The sequence below is a fragment of the Gadus macrocephalus genome, chromosome 6, assembly GCF_031168955.1.
Source record: "Gadus macrocephalus chromosome 6, ASM3116895v1".
In the NCBI taxonomy this organism is placed as follows: Eukaryota; Metazoa; Chordata; class Actinopteri; order Gadiformes; family Gadidae; genus Gadus; species Gadus macrocephalus.
Window position 1 is genome coordinate 23,342,044 of NC_082387.1, and position 17,800 is coordinate 23,359,843.

At 43.8% G+C, this 17,800-nt stretch overlaps 1 protein-coding gene across 13 annotated transcripts in view; it reads right to left on the bottom strand.

Annotated features, from left to right (window-relative positions):
- The window catches only part of kank1a (KN motif and ankyrin repeat domains 1a), a 37,899-nt gene that overhangs the window by 16,886 nt on the left and 3,213 nt on the right, over positions 1-17,800 (bottom strand). For 10 of the 13 annotated variants that reach the window (XM_060055133.1, XM_060055130.1, XM_060055132.1 and 7 more), the window contains exon 2: positions 3,481-3,604. In XM_060055133.1, coding sequence (XP_059911116.1) covers positions 3,481-3,517 — 37 coding nt within the window. In that variant the 5' untranslated portion in view covers positions 3,518-3,604. Of the gene's footprint in view, positions 1-3,480; positions 3,605-4,991; positions 5,114-17,800 lie in introns of those variants that run through there. The other 3 variants (XM_060055127.1, XM_060055137.1, XM_060055131.1) reach the window with 3 other exon arrangements.

Here is a 17,800-nt window from a genome sequence, read left to right on the forward strand (position 1 = left end):
AGCCGTTCCAACCATCAACAGCTGTTACATTGTCAATTTGACAGAGATGACACAATACTTCTAGCGCGCGCTGCAAGGCAACACAATGTCTGGGAGTCATGTTTCAATGGCCTCCTTGGTTTGGATGTTAACGCAGCGATAATGTTTATCTGCACAGCATACAAAAGGGGGTAATCAAACAAGCCTACCACCGTCCTGGACCGAAAAGTAGGACGTTCCGTTTACACGCAAGCTGCACTGTGCATTGAGGTTTGGGAGCTGTTAGAGACAAGAGGGTTGAGGTCATTTAGTAGAAAAACTTTACAAAAACCTTTAAAAAAATGGTCTTTATTGTTCCACAAGTGATGACGGGAATTGTCTGACTGTGGAATGTAAAATGGCAGAGCGAAACATTACGTCAGTGTGAAGCCAACAACTGAAAATACTTATTCCAAATTTAGCATGCAGACTTCCAATCCTGCCCTTGTTTTGGTTCCAGCTAAACAATTAATGCATTCGACTCATGAATGCTAAGTGTACTAAAATAGATGTAGGGTGTACCCATTTATGTTAATTATGTATTCCTTTAAAAAAAGAAAAAGATAAAAACTGGAAAATAATGTTGCTTGAATTGTAGTTTTTTGACCAACCCAACAAAACACATTCAATTAAATAATTCCAGGAACATTTCCTGTGCTCCTACTGAAAATAACACGCAGATGGCCATGTAAGGCCTTGAATCGTCTGACCCAAAGGAAACGTGGGCATGACGTGCACCAAATCTGGATTGGTAAAAGTTTAAATTTGGAGCAGTGTCTGATCTTTTTATGATCCATTGCTGGCCTTGAATACAGAACGGAGTAAATATGATCCAGGTTCCCTATTTGCAAATCAGTTCATGGAGAGCTATGCCTGGGCAGAACAATAAACAGGGTTCAAAATAACTAATCCAATACCTCTAGCTTGCCTTGAAGCCCCAGATATTAAACAACATCAACGGTATTAAAGCTGAACCAGAGTTTAACTTGTAGTTTGGCTAACCCTAACCCTACGTTTTTTCTGAAAACTATGAATATCTTGCATTAGCTCATAACAAGAGGACTTCTCTAATCTGGTATTAAACTCTGCATGGGTTGGATGTGGACGCAAAGTTTCGGCTAAATAGCTGAACATCTGATCCCTCATTCACACTGAAACGCGTAAACTATGGACAGACATGCTTTTCACTTCTCAAAACACAGGAAGAAACTGCAAAACAATGAGAAAAGTAGGGGTTGCACGTTCCTGGTTTCTTTTCATTTTATTTAAACTGTTCCATAGAAACACCGGAAGGTGGAAAAGTGATAAGGCTGCCCAAGAAACAACAATATACTTCAACTTCCCTAGCAAACTGACCAGGTCATTTCCAGAGACTCATGCCAAATTCAACATCTATACACCATGACATACAAAGCTCCTGCTGGGAAGGATATGCCTTCATAAAAAAGGTTTCCTCCAAAAAAAGGTTTTTGATGAAATTTTTAGCAGGAAGAATATGCATGTTTATACCAGCAAACAAACACAAAACAGCAATCTTACCCATTTATATTCAATTTTCTAAAATGTCAGAACGGTAAACAATATGAGACCGCAGTGAACATGATTAGGAAAATCAGGAAGAGCATTAGAATAACAAATGATTGATGTAGGAGATGTAAATAACTGTCCCGGTGCAGAGTACAGGGTACAAAGAGGAGCATGTTTACTTTAACGCATGAACAAACTGACTGACTCACACATCCTTTCAGGGAAACCAAGCAGATCATTTAAGGCCATTTAGATTTTTCAGCCTTAGTCCGACGCTGGTGTGTGGGGGTTAACGTTTTTTTCTTTTTTTTTAGCCCGAGTTTTTAACAAAACTCATTCAACATTTCAAACCATTTAAATCATTTTTAAGATTGAACAAGGTGTACAAGCGGAGGATAAATGAGTCAGGCTTACCAACCTAGATCTTCATTCAAGCATGCACTGATTATTTATTAATGAATCGTTATGAATCAAGTCCAATGGGGGAGACAAGCGCATGAAGTAATATATCTAAACTTTTATAAATGGACACTGTTCTCCATCCTTTTTGAGACACTGGTATAAACACAAACTCCTCCACTACTGGGGATTCATTGATGTCAGGAAGTCTGCTGAGACAACAATATCTCTTGGTTTGGATTAAATTCTAAGGAGGGGAACCTCTTTGGTCTTAATAGGTGGCTGAGGGCACAGTGGTACCAGCTCCGCCTGAAAGAAAACCTTTCTGGCCAGTAATGTAACGTGAAATTGATTGTGTTTATGCTATAAACAAAAAGGGGACCGTTGACGTGGTGCATAAAATACTGAAACTCAAAAATCGGATGACTTCAAATTTGATCAAAATATAATCTACGCTTTGCTCATCCTTGTTGGCATATTTTCCAAGAATTCAGAGGGATGAACGAAATGCATCACCCCACAGTGTCTTGCTGGCAGACGCAAACAAGACCGTATGAATGCAAAAAGAATCATCCATTCCGACTGCATACCATGCAGGATTTGGATAAAAAAAAAAAAAAAAACAGCCCACTCGTTTGCCTGACAGGAATGCGAGACGTCTGCAGGTGCGTGTTCTGTGGTCCCCTCGGACTTCACACTAAAGTGTGGACATTTCCCTTAACACCAGGGCATCCACACGGTGCACTACACGGTGTTTCACAGAAACCACAGGAGAAAGACCACGTAGAAACAACGGTTCAACATCTTGTCCGACTCTAAAATGCTACATTTCCTCGGCGTCTGTTTGGACAATCATGGCACCGAATGGCCCGTTACAAAGAGTGGGGTCTGACGTGACCTGCATTGTGTTCGATTACTAAACCTCATCGGGACTGTGCTGTCCATTTAAAAAAAAGGCCCAGAGTGGACAAATTGTATGCTGAAAAAGGTTTCAACTTCGGATATCGTTTCCTGTGGTTTATAAATCAAACACAGATGCAACCCTTCTCCATGTAATTTATTAAAATTATACTGAGGCGGCATTCAGTCCATGAGACATGAAGCAACCATCGAGCAAAGGGTGACTTGCCAAATATTCATGTCTAATAAAAGCCATGTCCCTAGCCTTGACACATCATCCACATTAGCTCCTTTGTATCCCCTATCCTAGATGGTCTTCAGAATCAGGACAGAACTATTTCACATGTTCCAGCATGACAGTCAGAGGGTCAGTGCAAGGCAGGTGAACATGCAGTCATGTGTGCGCATAATAAGCACGTTGTGAAAATACATGAATAAAAATGCAATTTGTAACATTGAACGAGAAAATATTGAGTTTCTTCCAAAATCTTCCAAAGGGCCCAATAAGTTTAAATGTGATAAAAAAGTGCATATTTAAAATGCTGTACATGCATGAAAAGGGCAATAACAACGTATAAAAGCAGATCTGAGTATTTCACATTACCACAAAATGGAGGAAGATAAGGGGTTAGTTACCTGGGCCATTGCCATTCACGTGCATGGTCTGGGCCATGGCTGCAGCTGTGTTCTGTTTGTCCCACAACAAAGACTTATTGGGGTCATGCAACTGCCATGCATCAAGTCCAGCTTACCATGCAACCTGTCAACAGATAAAAACATGGTTTTAGGCATACACCCACATGTATGAGAGTAAGGATAAATGAGCAAACTTCCAACACATTATGTCAAGCCATTGGAAAATTTGATTTATAAAACCCTTTTATTTGAATCAATTTACAATATTTCACTTTGGCAACAACGAAAAAAAAAATCTGCAACCCATTTTGTCAGACTGCGCCACATATGAAAGGTCTCCGTCTTGTGTTCACCCCTCAGAACAAGGTCCTTTTCTTTAAGGTGAAGCCCACTTTAGGAGCTGACCCCTGCAGTTTCGCAGGTGTTCTGGCATCGGACATTCATGAGAATAGGAGGTCTTGTGTAGCCTTGCTTAGCCCTCATCAATGGATACATTATGAGGAGCACAAAGAGCTTTTCTCTTCTAAAAGAAAGACGCCAGGACTGCAGAAAAAAAAAGTCAGACATGTCGGCCGCATGGAGGGTCAACAATAAATGACCATGATGATGCGGGTGCACCGGAGCAGAGGTCGACGCTTCCCTAATTCTGAGCCAGGCCAGGCTTTCCGACAGTCAAACAAGGACTCAAAAATATAATAAGGACGGAGACAACGTTGACAACTCACTTTTAGGCTGTGTGCCCAAACAACAATCACATCCAGAGCAGATTTCAAAAGGAACACCGTGTTCAGAGAGACTACTTTGTCAAACAGCTGAAATGCATTGTTCGGCAGCTGATCCATGCGAGCAAACATTTACCAAGGACCGAGAGGACATCTGCGCGGCAGGAGAGCGGACGCGGGACACTCGTGATGCAAGCGTACGAGCATTAAGAACAGCAGAAGGTTCAGTGCTAAGCAGAGTTGTTTGGCTGCACGGTCCAAAATAGGAAGTGGCGCCATGATGTGAGGACGCAGTTAAATCTTGCCTGTCCACCACCCCCCTCCTCCAGGACCATTATAGCCTGGATGGGCAGGGGAGAGACCGATGCCACTCATTAGGGAGCTGGCTCAGGCATTCTTACCTCCAAATAGGCCAAGTCAAACTGTTCTGGAAGTATATTTATCATATAATATGAGCCATTCATAGAACGACCATGCCTCTGATTGTCCCCTCACCTCTTCATTTGTACAATATATGCAAATTCCAAGGATTATTCCTTAAACCTGCAGTACCATTAAAAAATAAATAAAAAAAATCGACATTGTTTCAATATAAAATCACCAAGTCATTCTTCTGATATTGTTTTCACATGCATCTCACAGACTCAAAAGGCCGACCGAAAGCGACTTAGCCATCATACTACCCTGGTCTACTCACATTAAAGATGGCTTACCAAGCTCATCAGCTCAGCAATACAGAAACAAAAAAAACAACTCCCAGGAGGTCAACATGACCGACGTCGTGCTTACCTGTAACTCTCATTTCTAGCTTCGTCTATCAGGACGCAGGTAGCACTAGCGCGACTTAATCCACATGCTCCCAGCAATTGGTCTGTGTGCCAGCCATCCTGAACATAAGAGACTGGGATGGGTTACGAAGCTAAGATTAGCGTACTTCCTCAGATGACAGCCAAACGATCTGTGTACTATAAGAGGGAGCTGTGCTTTGGGGCGTCTGCACTACTCGCACCCCCCCCAGGGTACCCAGGTAGAGGGCACAGCCGACCCGGGAACGATCCCACGGTCAATCTTTAATCTCTAGTGACCTTCAAGTCATGGTCTAACAAAACAAGAGCTCCAGGCAAGGGGTAGCCTTAGGCCCAATCCCCAAACAAGGGGGAGGGGTAAGGGGAAGGGGTAAGGGGTAGAAATGGGATTGGGCCCTACATTACCGTAGAAGATGAATTAATTAATCCATATTAGCGCTGGATCGAATCATATGCTAAACCAAAGAAAAGCTGCAAAGCAACTAACGTGGGCTGGCCTGGACTAAAATTAAAAAGTGCCTTGAAGAGCATTAGCAACTCATACCTTTAACAGAGCAACGACAAACCACCAGTAAGCATTGTTGACCTTTCTCTAGAATACACTGCTGCGTAAATCTACCCTTTTTGATCATAAACTATTTGGAAAGAACATCAAAGAACAAAGAACTGATAACTCACCCAGTGTCACTATGCGTAAGGAGAAAAAAACACAAGGGACAGAGAACAGGCCACTCCGTTTCAAAGGCTTGCAAGGATTGAAATACGTTACTGTCGTTAGCCGACACATAAACCAGTACAACTCGTTTAGTTGCTTCTCAGGAACTATACATCACATGTGCCGTATTGCTCATGCCTACAAAAGCCACAAGACCTACAGGTGCGTGACTCTTGATCTACATTGGTCCACATCTGATCTACACTACTCAACAAGAGCGTATAGATTCACGAATGGCCTTATACCGACGCCGTGGCATGATAATGCAACGACTTTAAACCTTTCCCCTCGCACAAATAAACACAATGAAAGACGACAGTCAACAAGACGCCGCAACGGATTCACATTTTCCACTGCCAACGTACTGGAAGCACAGGATTAAATTGTGTGTGTCGCCTGGCAAGAACCTGATTACCAAAGCTCTCCGGGGCAATAAAAGCACTGGAACCCACCGTGTTAAATATTCAGCAGGGTTACTTTTCCCCAATAAAAAAAAAAGACTTGCTCTATGGTTAATGGGGGGAAAGAGGTTAACTGTTGTTCTGAAAACATCAGCTCCAGTTTAAGATTGTAGTCAGGATGTGAAGAGGGAGGCTTTTATGGTTTGTTTTGCAAGTGGGGATATGGGAGGCGGGGGCGGGGGCGGGGGCGGGGGCTGTGGTGGTGTTATTTGCATGCATGCAAGAATTCAGGCTGGGGGCAGAAAGCACAAGTGAGTGGCTACTGCAGTGCAGGGGCCACTTGTTGGCTTAGCCCGGCATCTGGCCCTCATTAGGCCCGTAGCCTTTGAAGGCCTGGACGAGAAGCTGCCGCTCTTCACTGGGGAGCGCAGGGGTGAGAGCTTGGACACCTGTGGACTCGCATTCATTCGCCGTTTGCCAATGCTAGCCATCGCATTAATCCCAGCTTGGGCCGGCTTGACGGTTCGCGTCCCCTTTGATGTCCCGGTTGAACCTGCCGAGTTCAACCCCCAGATCGAAAGCCCATCTGAAAGGCTCTGTGATCGTCTGTGTGTGTGTACGTGTGTGGGGGTGCACGTGTGCGTGTCAGAGGACTGTATTCAGAAGAGCCACATCATGCGCATAGCTCCCCAGAGGCCTGGTGAGGTAGCATAACTCATGTGCACAGGACGCTTCCTAACCGGGCCCTGAATGCACTTCAATACATAACAATTAGTATATGCAGATGAGATCCACTTAAAAAAAAGAAAAGGACCCAGTATCCCGCCATGAGTGGTGCGTAGCGGACAGTAGTGCTGTACATCTGATTTAGTCTACCGCCAGGCTTTACACCACAACGTCTTGCACAATCACGTTCCGCCTCATGTCCCCTCTCACATTCCATCCTCGGCTTAGCTTTGGATAAGCTAGTGTAGCACGGAGGTAAACTCCCATATTTTATCAGCCAACATTCAGAATGTGATCATGATACAGGTTTAACACAAAGTCAGAATGAACAAAATAAAATACTCAAATTCTACGGTTGGCGCCTAGCCCTTCAATTCGTACCTATCCTTCATTGAAAGTAGATCCTTGTTATTTCAGGTTGGAGCTTGGCTTTTATTAACCATCCAAGCTTAAATGTAGTTCTGGAACAGGGCTTTGAAATGACAGAGTAGCGGACTGGGCTGTGGCGGGCACATGTGAAGCAGATGTACGGCTTTCAAAATCTGCACAGTCAACTGCATTCTGCCATCTTAACCACACACATAAGAGTCTTCCCTCTGCTTCAGAAAGCATACACACAGACCGTCTTGTTGGGGATGGTAGCGGCTGGAGCGTTTGACTAAGGTGTACTACGTTGCCTTTAGCTTTGGCATGTGCTTCAGCTTGTCAACTATAGTACACGGCTGAGTCAGGAGCTGCGCCCCTGAGCCTTTCCTCTCCTGGCTTCTTTTTATGCAAAACGGATTGCTGCTCTTGATTAGGCCCACTTCCCATTAGTGTGGGAAAGCTCCTTGGGAACAGGTTGAAATACAAAAACAAAGCTTTCATCACCAAAGGGTATGCATGTTTGAGGTTTACTAAAAAAGTAAAAAGTAAGACCAAATATTTGCAAGGATTATGTAAGATGTAAGTGCAAGAAATAAATCGAAATGTATCCATTTTCAGAACAGTGCTCATTATACTCTAAAAGCCATATTTTAAATGATAAACATACGTTTTAATCTATTTGTAAAAAAGAAGCCAGACTTAAAAGTGAACGGTCACCAAATGAAAAAGATAAACCTCCCTTTTATTCCAGTTTAAAAAGTTAATCCCTGAATGCACAACCCGCCCCAAAGTCAAACACAAAAATAGAAGCCTCTGGTAAAATTGAAGCTGCAGGATTCCAGAAAGTCTTGTAGGAATGTCTATGATTAGTATGGCAGATGATTTATCCTGTTGGATAGCATCCTACGGAGAGGGTAAGAGGTAAGGAGGTGGAGAGGCAGGGTAGGATTCTGGCAGGGGGCTTACCATCTGGGAACACGCTCAGAGCAGCATGAGCGAAAACTGTAACCAGGTGACTTTCAGCTATTCCTAGTACTAAAACATTATGAGCATTCCAGAAGTTTAGATCTTTATTAGAACTCTGTGGTATTCAAATCGAAGACTGCTTACTCTTTAAAACTACGTTGGTTGTTAATTAAATGCATCGTTTTAAAAACAAGCCAAACTTAGTTCAATGGCCAGAGCCTAGGCTCTCCTCTTACAGAGCAAAAGCCCCACAACTCTTTCTGTTGACAATACTGCCCCCTTGGGGCGAAACAATTTTAAATCCACAACAAAAATATTAAAAGAAAGGACACCACGAGAATAGAACTCCAACATCCATCAATCATCTGCCTGCACTGGCTGCCACTTCTAATTAACAAAATAAGTTTTGGTAAATGGACACACAATTTGAACACTTTCAAAATTGCTGATATCACCCCAGAAACTCCCACCAGAAACTGTCTTAGTCAAGGTGGTCAAGGAGCGGGGTATTTTTTCTTTCCCTACGAGTGTTTTGTACTCTGTTAATGCATAATAATAATTAAAAAATAATTACATTGGTAATCTTAGGCCGCCTTAACAATAGTGCTGGGGGAAACACTGCATATCAAGAGTTGCCAACATTATAAATCTTAAATTATCATTTACTTTATAATACTTGCAATGAAAAGTTAGTTCATCCAGAAGACGGATGCAAAAATTACAGATCTTATTTTGTGCGACATGTTGACATTTTTGCGTTCATTTCCTAAAAGTTCATTTGACAAATCAGCAGTGGAATGCACATCTAGTGACCTTGCATTTATCTTACCGCTGTTTTCATTGCATCATGGTCCTTCAAAAGTTCCGTTCCCCCCTCTCAGCAGAGACATCCGCCAGGCTACCACCACCCTTCGTCACTCTGGCCGGAGCTATTTCTGAGCCTCTAAGGTTCCCCTCTTGCAAACGGGGATAAGCGGCTCTTGTGACCCCACACTTCATTCTCCCAACTTGGGCTTTGTCCTCCTGCCCTGCTGTGGTATCTGCTCCCTCTCCCTCCCATGCACACCCCCACCGGGCCGCCACTTGACCAAGGACAGGCTGGAGCCACTTGTTTGTTTAGCGCTACAGCACAGCCAGTAAGACTGGGACCCCCACCCACCCCCAGGAGGACATTGGAAGACGGGGGCCCTCAACTACACGCACCCAACGGTTTTTTTCAATAATAATTTACAATACAGGGTACGTAACAGACAATCGACCAGGAATGACATGTTAGAGTGTTGCGTTTCACAGAAGCAATACAATCTCAAGTATTAGTTGTAATCGCCAAGAAAAATCCCTCCAAATACTAAAAAACATGCACTGAATGAACATACACTTTTTTTAAAAATGCAAAAAAAGGTTAAAACCTATTCAAACACCAAGCCAGCCTTGATGAGGTCGCCGGGTAGCATGATGGGCTCCAACAAAGGGGCCAGCCGATCCCAAGTGCGTTCATTTCCCTGTGTGAGTCTCAAAGGAGAATTTGTGGGAGAAAACTCTACTCATTTTAAGTGCTGCCGTGCTCGCCTGTGTGCCGAGCCAGACCGCTGTGCTGACCTTCTGGAGATGAACCAATAGGATGCAAAGGCATGTCCTCTTGTGGCCCATTGGCCCCGGACAGCCCAGCCAAACAATAAAAGACAAGCTAATTAAACTGATGACAGCTGGACTGGGGTTGGGGTAGGGTAGGGTTAAAGGGGGCATGTTAGTTATTAACAAAGCAAAAGTGTTGGGGCTGGTTTGGAATTAAATTGCAAGAAGAGGTGAAGGACCTCATTTCAACAAGGATAAATCACGAATACGTTTGAGGAGCTGTTGAAAGACGTTCAACATTGATTAAAATGTAGATTAGTGTTTCCACACATGGCTTCCTGCAACCTATTCTTATTCGATAGCCATCTAGGCTTTTTGTTGCATTCAATACTCGCCTTTATGATACAAAACTGACTGAATGTTTAGAATCTACCGTTGCAGAAACAGGCTCATGGGTGTCAACAGTAGTAGTAGCAAAAATGAAACAATACAGAAATTTAACAAGCATATAAACCTTTGCGAGTGTTTGTAAAGCCGCTCCTGGGGGAATTTTTGGAGCTGCAATAACATTTTAAAGCTCATGTCTCAGGAATACACTCGTCAATGTCTAGCCTTTCCAAACTAGGGTCACAGATTAACAAGGTCTCCGGACGAACAATCAACAGAGCCACCAAAAAAATATTTGGCTGGAGTGTGAGGGGCAAAGATATGCAGTCATAAAAAGGAGTTACTGTCCTTGGTAGGGAAACATACTTTGTTGCCAGGATTACTCTGGTCTTGAATTTGTATCCAAGCCTTTCCTTCACCACTATAGCCTGGGTAAGCAACATCACACTATACATGTGCTGAATAAATAAGAGACGGCGGGAGAGCTTAAAATAAATGCGTTCAGGGTTGGCTTGCTTCATGGGCACCATTAGGCCATCAGTCGACCTCCATAAAATGAGTTCTCGGATAGTGTCTGTTTTTGGTTTGTTTTTACTATGGGTTGTAATCCCAGTGTGCCCAGGGGACAGGCGTGGGACAATGGGGGAGGCGGCCACTAGGGAGTGGAAACACACACCTCCCCTGAGCCTTTCAACCGCAAGATGAGCAACCCCCGGCTTCAGAAATGATGCAACACAGCATTTTCCATTAATTCAATTAAAAGAAGAAAAGTCAACAAGCTCAGAAGGATAATCAGAAGTGCCATGTATCGGTTGTTTAAAAACAGGCAGAAAAACTGACCAAAGGGAAACTAAACGAAATTGGATGCATTGCCCTGCTCTCGGGTTATCACGGAACGATAAACGTTGACCAACAAATATATTCATGTCCATCTGTTGAGCATCTTGTCCCCAGCTGGCCTAAGCTAGCTTTGGTTGCTCCCTCGGTATACCCTCTGCTTGGCCTCATTGTTTATCCAGGGGGGGGGGAAAAGGAGTGCAGGGCTTAATAAGTGACATCAGGGTGTTTAATATCTGCTTAACCGACAAGGGCAGTTTGCCATCAGGAATATCAAACGCGGTATAATCAGTAGTAGTAACCGTGATCACGTCCCCCGCCACCCTTATCTCGACGGCGATAGAGGGGCCCAAAAGCAAACCACCGCGGTTCCGCTCTCCCGTTTGCACAGCAGTGCAGTTAAACCCACTGGAGGCCGCCTTGCCAAAAGGAGTGCCTCAAGGAGACACGAGGTCAACGACATCTGCTGTACTACATTATTCCAATGAACAGAATCGAGCAAAATGAGGCAATGCAAAGGCTTTCATTTACTTGATAACCACTCTAAATACCGGCCATTTTCCTTCTCTTTTCCCTCACTTAACATTTTGGAGGGTCCCCCTTTTCTGTTTAAGGAGGAGCGCCACAACGGGGGGGGGAACTCAGGATGCACTTGAGCATGTGAAAGGAGAGAAAGAAAAGTGGTCAAGAGGGAGAGAGAGAGAGGGAGAGAGGTACAGGGCGCAGAGTAATCCCATTAGGGTGGCAGCAGCAAAACTATTTGTTCCACCAAGATGGAGGGAGAACGAGAGAGAAAGAGACGGAAGAGAGAAAAGAGAAGGAAGAGAGGATAGAGGCCGGTAGAAGAAGAAGAAGAATGAATCTGACAACCGGGCAGGCCGGAGAGGCGCGGGGGGGGGGGGGGGACGGGACAGGGGGGGGGGGGGGGGGGGACAGCAGGAGTCTGCTCTCAATAGCTTGCCTGTCATCGATGTGGAGGGGGGAGCTGAGGTCGAGCCTGGTCCTCAGGGAGTGGGCCCTTCTCCTCTCCTGTTCCAGCCAGTCACTCCCTGGACGCGGATCCCCCCCCCCCCCCAGCTCAACCCACTCAGAGCTCCAAACGGACAAGGCCCCCAGAGGCTGAACACACAAGCCACCCGCTCTGTCTCCACGCGGGGAACAATTCAACATCAAATTTGAAATTCTAATTAATCTACATTGACAAACATGAGGAAATGAGGGGGCGGAGCTGGTGGAGGAGTTAGGAACAAAAAGAGGAAAGTGTGGGAGAAGAGGATGGTGGAGGAGTTAGGAGCACATCAAGCTCACCGTGTCTAATGAACGCACGGCAATAACCATGTACTAATATAGCAAGGACTATAGGGCGAGTTGCCAAGCAGGAAGCCAGACACACTGCATCCCACAAAAATCTGATTAATAGAGATTAAGGGAGTGCTATGACGAATCTTGAATCTGCTGACACAAGAAGCTTTAACGGCTTTTGGGACCTACCCCGGGCCCACACCTTCGCCCACGAGCACGGAAAACAAATGCTGGAAAAACGCCTGCTTGTCTTTGTGAATGAACTCACAGAAATGAGTTTATCAAACATTAACCTCAGACAGGAAACACAGCCCATGGGCGTGCGTCTGGGCCCAAGCGCCGCTCCAGTGGACGGGCTGAAGGACAGATGGGATTCTGCCAAGAATGCACACGGCAACAAAGAATTTCACTGTCTGTTATTTTGCAGCGAGAAACATGGGAGATTCAAATAGCTTCACTTATTTTCTCCTAGCTTCAACAGGAACCGGGTACACAAGTCTTCTGAACTCGAAGAAAACCTACAATTAAGTGCATGAACATTTACGCCATCTTCTAGTGACATACAAAATAGACCTTTACCATCAAACTTCAAGGGTGGGAATGATTACAAAGTTATAATGCTGCAATGATATACTACGACCAGCAACATGTGATAACATGTGCAGTTTTAAATTAAAGTTGAACACTGGAACCAATATAAAAACAACGTAAACAAAGTTGTGTTAAGGGTTGACCTTAGCAATGACTTCCGGGTCAACCTTTTCATGACATTGCCCTGGGCTAGCATCCGGAGGGCCATAGGCTAAGACAACAGTAGCATGCCTTCATTAGGTATAACACAGCGCATTGTGTTGGGAAAGGAGAGGGCAGAGGGGGGGGGTCGGGTGCTGGGTCCCAGGAGTCATTTGTCTTACAATAGCGTCAGCATTCCATTGGAAACTCTATGGCTGAATGACAGCCACACTCAGTTTAATGTAGAGAGTGACTTTCACCAAAACAGAGGGATTAACTCCAATAGGGACATTCTGGGAATTTTGGAAGTTTTCCATTTAGTTCAAAATAAATGTATCAAAACTGTAGTATTGTAGAATGCAGTTTATTATTTGTATGCATTTTTCCACCATGCCTTACTCAAAGGACATGGACATGGCCATGACACATTGCATGCTGTGACATGTCTTTTTACTAGAACAGATCAGTGTTAGTGACTAGATGAGCCAGATCATTGTGAACACTGACGTACTCTTGATAATGCTAATGCATGATAAGAACATACGACATATGAACATATGGCTTAATTTGACATCCATGAGCAAATATTGACTTGAATAGCAAGCAGGTTCCCATTTCACTGGTGCAGTCGGAAGGAACAATTTGGAGGCCATTTGCCTGTAGAAAGTATGGCCACTACAGATCTCACTATGCAAAACAAGACAAAGCAGGAGAGAATGAACGCGAGACCTTTTTCACCAAACTCAAACGGTGAAAGGAAATAACATTTCACATTTTTTGCTTTATATTACATTGATGAACATACTTATCAGGATTAAGAGTCAATACAAAATGTATATTGATTAAATCAAATGTCTATTAAAAAAAACTACATCTTTGTTATGCCAAATACTTTGGCTACCTATTTCGAAAAGTTCATTATAAAAGAAGGAAGTGTTACAGCCTGAGACAGGGCAACAGGAGTGGAAGGAAAATAGTATGTTCAGTCTAATCACAATTTTACACACCCACAATTTGCATAAACAAAAGCCGGTTGTAGACTCAGACATGACAACTACCTACACATTATGTTCCCACTGCCAAAGGGAGCAGGGCTATCATTTTAGAAATACTTCAGGGATGATCCATCAGGATAGAAATATGCAGAGTAGCAAATAAAATAACCAAGTAGCAGAATTGTACGCAACAGGTTTTTTCAAATATTTTGAATGCCGGTTCCAGCTAGAAAAGCAATAGCATACTCTGCATCACCCGAGACAGCAGCAGGCCACGGAAAGCTTAAGTCCAACGCCCATACACTGTTAAAAGAACTAAACTAGAAACAAGCAATGTACATTTAATATATTATTTATGTATAGTTGTACTGTAAAATACCCCATCCTCGAATCAACACAGTAGATAAGCCTGTTAAAAGTAAAAAAATACAAAACAAAGTCTGCATCCCCCCCGCCTCCTAGCACCAGCGGGGACATAAGGCTATAGGTGTGGAGCCTCTGGCGATCGTTGCCGTGGCGATGTGCACCTCACTTTGTTGGGAGTGAAACCCGAGGAGGGCAAGCCGGCCATCATCAGGCCGAGTTCACCGCAGCCACGCAGCGAGGCATGGCCTCGCGTCGCCAAACACCGAGGGCGGCAGGCACGGTTCACCGGCTGGGGAAAAGGGTCTGAATGAACACGCCCTCTTCATCAACCATCTCACCACCACCTGCCTGGACGGGGGTTTGGTCGAAGGATAGTGAAGTGTCATCACATTTTTGGTCAATAAAAACAAAATGCCTTTTGAGCAGAAAGTGCGACGCAATTAGACATGGGTTTAAAGTGTGGGAGCAATTTGTAAATCACGTGCCCGCTTAGCTTACAAAGCACAACGCAATTTCAAGTTGTTTCAAAGGTTCGTAAGCATTGAAGACTGAGGCATTGAAGATTACACTTCAGTAGACGATGAAAGGCACCAACATGTGAGCAGAAGACGCTAGGGTCTTCTGCGGAGACTGAGCAACATTAAAAACATTTGCCATGTGGCGCTCAGGCAGCAGGCTTTCATGTGAAGGGAACTTTTTAACTGGCTCAGATAAAAGATCAACGGTTTCACCACCGAGCCAATCTTTACTGTAAACAAAATCCACACAGAACACAAGAGGGAACAATCGAGTGGCCCAGCTCAACAGCTTACGGAAAGATCCAAACCTTCTTCATGGGGATGTTTATACATTCAAACCAAGTTTAAAAGAGAGGGACATCTGGCCAGCCTTGATGGTTTAAACCAAACATTACAATAGCCATCGTTAGACTTCATTATTAGGCATCAGACGGCACACTCATAATAAACAAAGAAATTATCTAATCAAAGATGTCCACATTGCTCAGAAAACCAATTTACTGAAGGAGATTGAGACTAATTTTGCCATTCGGAGAAGCAACAATTGGAGAACATCCTCATGTCATGGCAAGTTTTTTTTGTATCAATAAAATTGATATCAAGACAGCGTTATGGCTGGGCCATTTAAACCATTCTTTAAAACCGGCAAAACCTTTTGCCAAAGATTTAGTAGGCTTCAAAAGCAACCACAGCTGTATACAAACATTTCAGACTAATCAGCACTATCAGAACTAACCATCACTTGCTCCAGAACACAGCAACCTGCAGGCACCACTGGTGTTTCCCTGCCTCCTGAAAACTAGCCTTAGCAGAGAGCTATAACTACCCTTCTTGCAACATTACCATACAATAACATGACAATTTAGAGTGACGGCGCAGCTAGGACGTCTTAGCTTTTTGATGGCACGATGTTTTACCATTCATCGCCTCTTGTCTTACAACACAATGCCATGAAAAACGAGCAATATCAAATACTAAATACAACAACACACAACAGATCAGAATTACATTCAACAGTTATACAACTGTACTCCAACCATAACGCCTGATTAACATAACTGTCTAGACGACATGTGTAAACAAGCCAATTTCAATTCAGGATATCCCTTACCTTGTGTTATATTATTGAGGGAAAAGTATTTCTTCAGTGCACCGCATCTCCGGTGACAAGTTCTAAAAATCTCACAGTACAACAGAGGACCCCTAAGGAACCCTCGCCAACGGACAAGTGAAGACTTATCGTACAGACAGACGTCACAAGGCATTGTTTAACAGGGCAACCAATCAGCAGGGACACACACTGACACACATACAAAGACATACACACACACACACACACACACACACACAGTGTAACAGGAGTAGGACTTGGTAGACCAAGGTTATTTGGACACAAGGATATAGTATAACAGTGGCGTTTCTATGACGGCTTGACAACTCTACAGCTTTTGTAGCATCCAGCTCAAGCAAAATAGTGTTAATGTCAACTCATAAGTTGTCAAGTTGCCTTTAAAAGCAAAACAATACTGCAAGAATACTGGCCCTAAACACATGTTAAATATCCTTAGGCCACATTAGAAAGACATTTCTTGCCAGTGTGGACAACCGTCATGGTACCATTGCAACCGCATGAATCACAATGAAAGTTGTGTGCAACCACTGTTGAGAAAAACCAGCCATCCTCGTGTCGCCTGCTTATACAAGAAGGCTTGTTGTCAGAACGGAGGTCGGTTCACTCACCAAGACTGCCTTCTTGTGGCAAGACGTGAAAAGCTGCTGCACGTCTGCATAACTCTGGGATTATCACCAGATCACTTGAGCCCTGGAATTTCTGTGCACCTGCCCTATCCTGTTCCATGAACACGAAAAAGGTGGAGCCCCCCGCCCAGACACACCTCCCTGCTCCAAGAAAGTTTCTCCTTTCCATAAACACTTGCACTTTGAATACCGGATAGGGTGCATGAGCTGCGGTCTATGCAGCCCAACGTGGATGACACACAAAGAGATGGCGTATTCTTTTACAGCGTACATCATTTCCCTGGCACTTCAGTGCAGCTTAGAATAAGGTTTGGTCCTGATGCTAAGCCTATGTTTGTTCTTAATGACGGTTAAGCATACCTTTTGACATCTATTTTGAAGACCTATCAAAGACATTATCTATAGCCCACCCATGACACACACGCACACACAAACAAACATGTCTGCCATCGAGCACACTGAGGTTTTTCCATGTAAATTGACTCCTCTGTATTTTTCCCGGAATTAAAGCAAAGAACACTACTTAGTTTTAAGCATGGGGAAGGCAGGAAAACAAAAAGATTAAAGTGTGGGGTGTTTTGCAGGTTCAAACCCTATAGCACGGTTTTACTGCCACATCTTAATCATGAACAGCATACTTTTACATAAGCAACAAGCCTAGTCAAGCAGAAAGCTTCCCTCAAACAACCTAACCTTCCCATGGAGTGGTTCACTTTAATCCCCTGAAATCGCATGATGACTACAGTATGTAGTACTAGTCACCATCAGATTCAACTTCAGAGTGACCCAAGTATTAGGTGTCTGCCATGCCATTAAAAAGAGAAAAAACTGACTAGGAATATCCTTTCAAGCTAGTTAAACCATAAGCAATCATAGTGGTCAAAGTAGTCAAGAAATGTATGAAGGGGAGAAAGAATTGTGAGAAGGAATTAGACAATTATGCTTTTGGGAGATTGAGATAGTGGGACCTGTTTGACATTACAACCCAAGTGGTAACTTCATAAAAACCCAAGTTCAACACATTATTTTGTTACAGTTGGCGCAACAAAAGGCACATTCTTGGATGCAAACATGTGATTTGAGAAGGAATGGGCTTAAGATCCTAGGCAACAAAAAGGTCTCAAATCCACCTGGTTGTTGCTGGGATT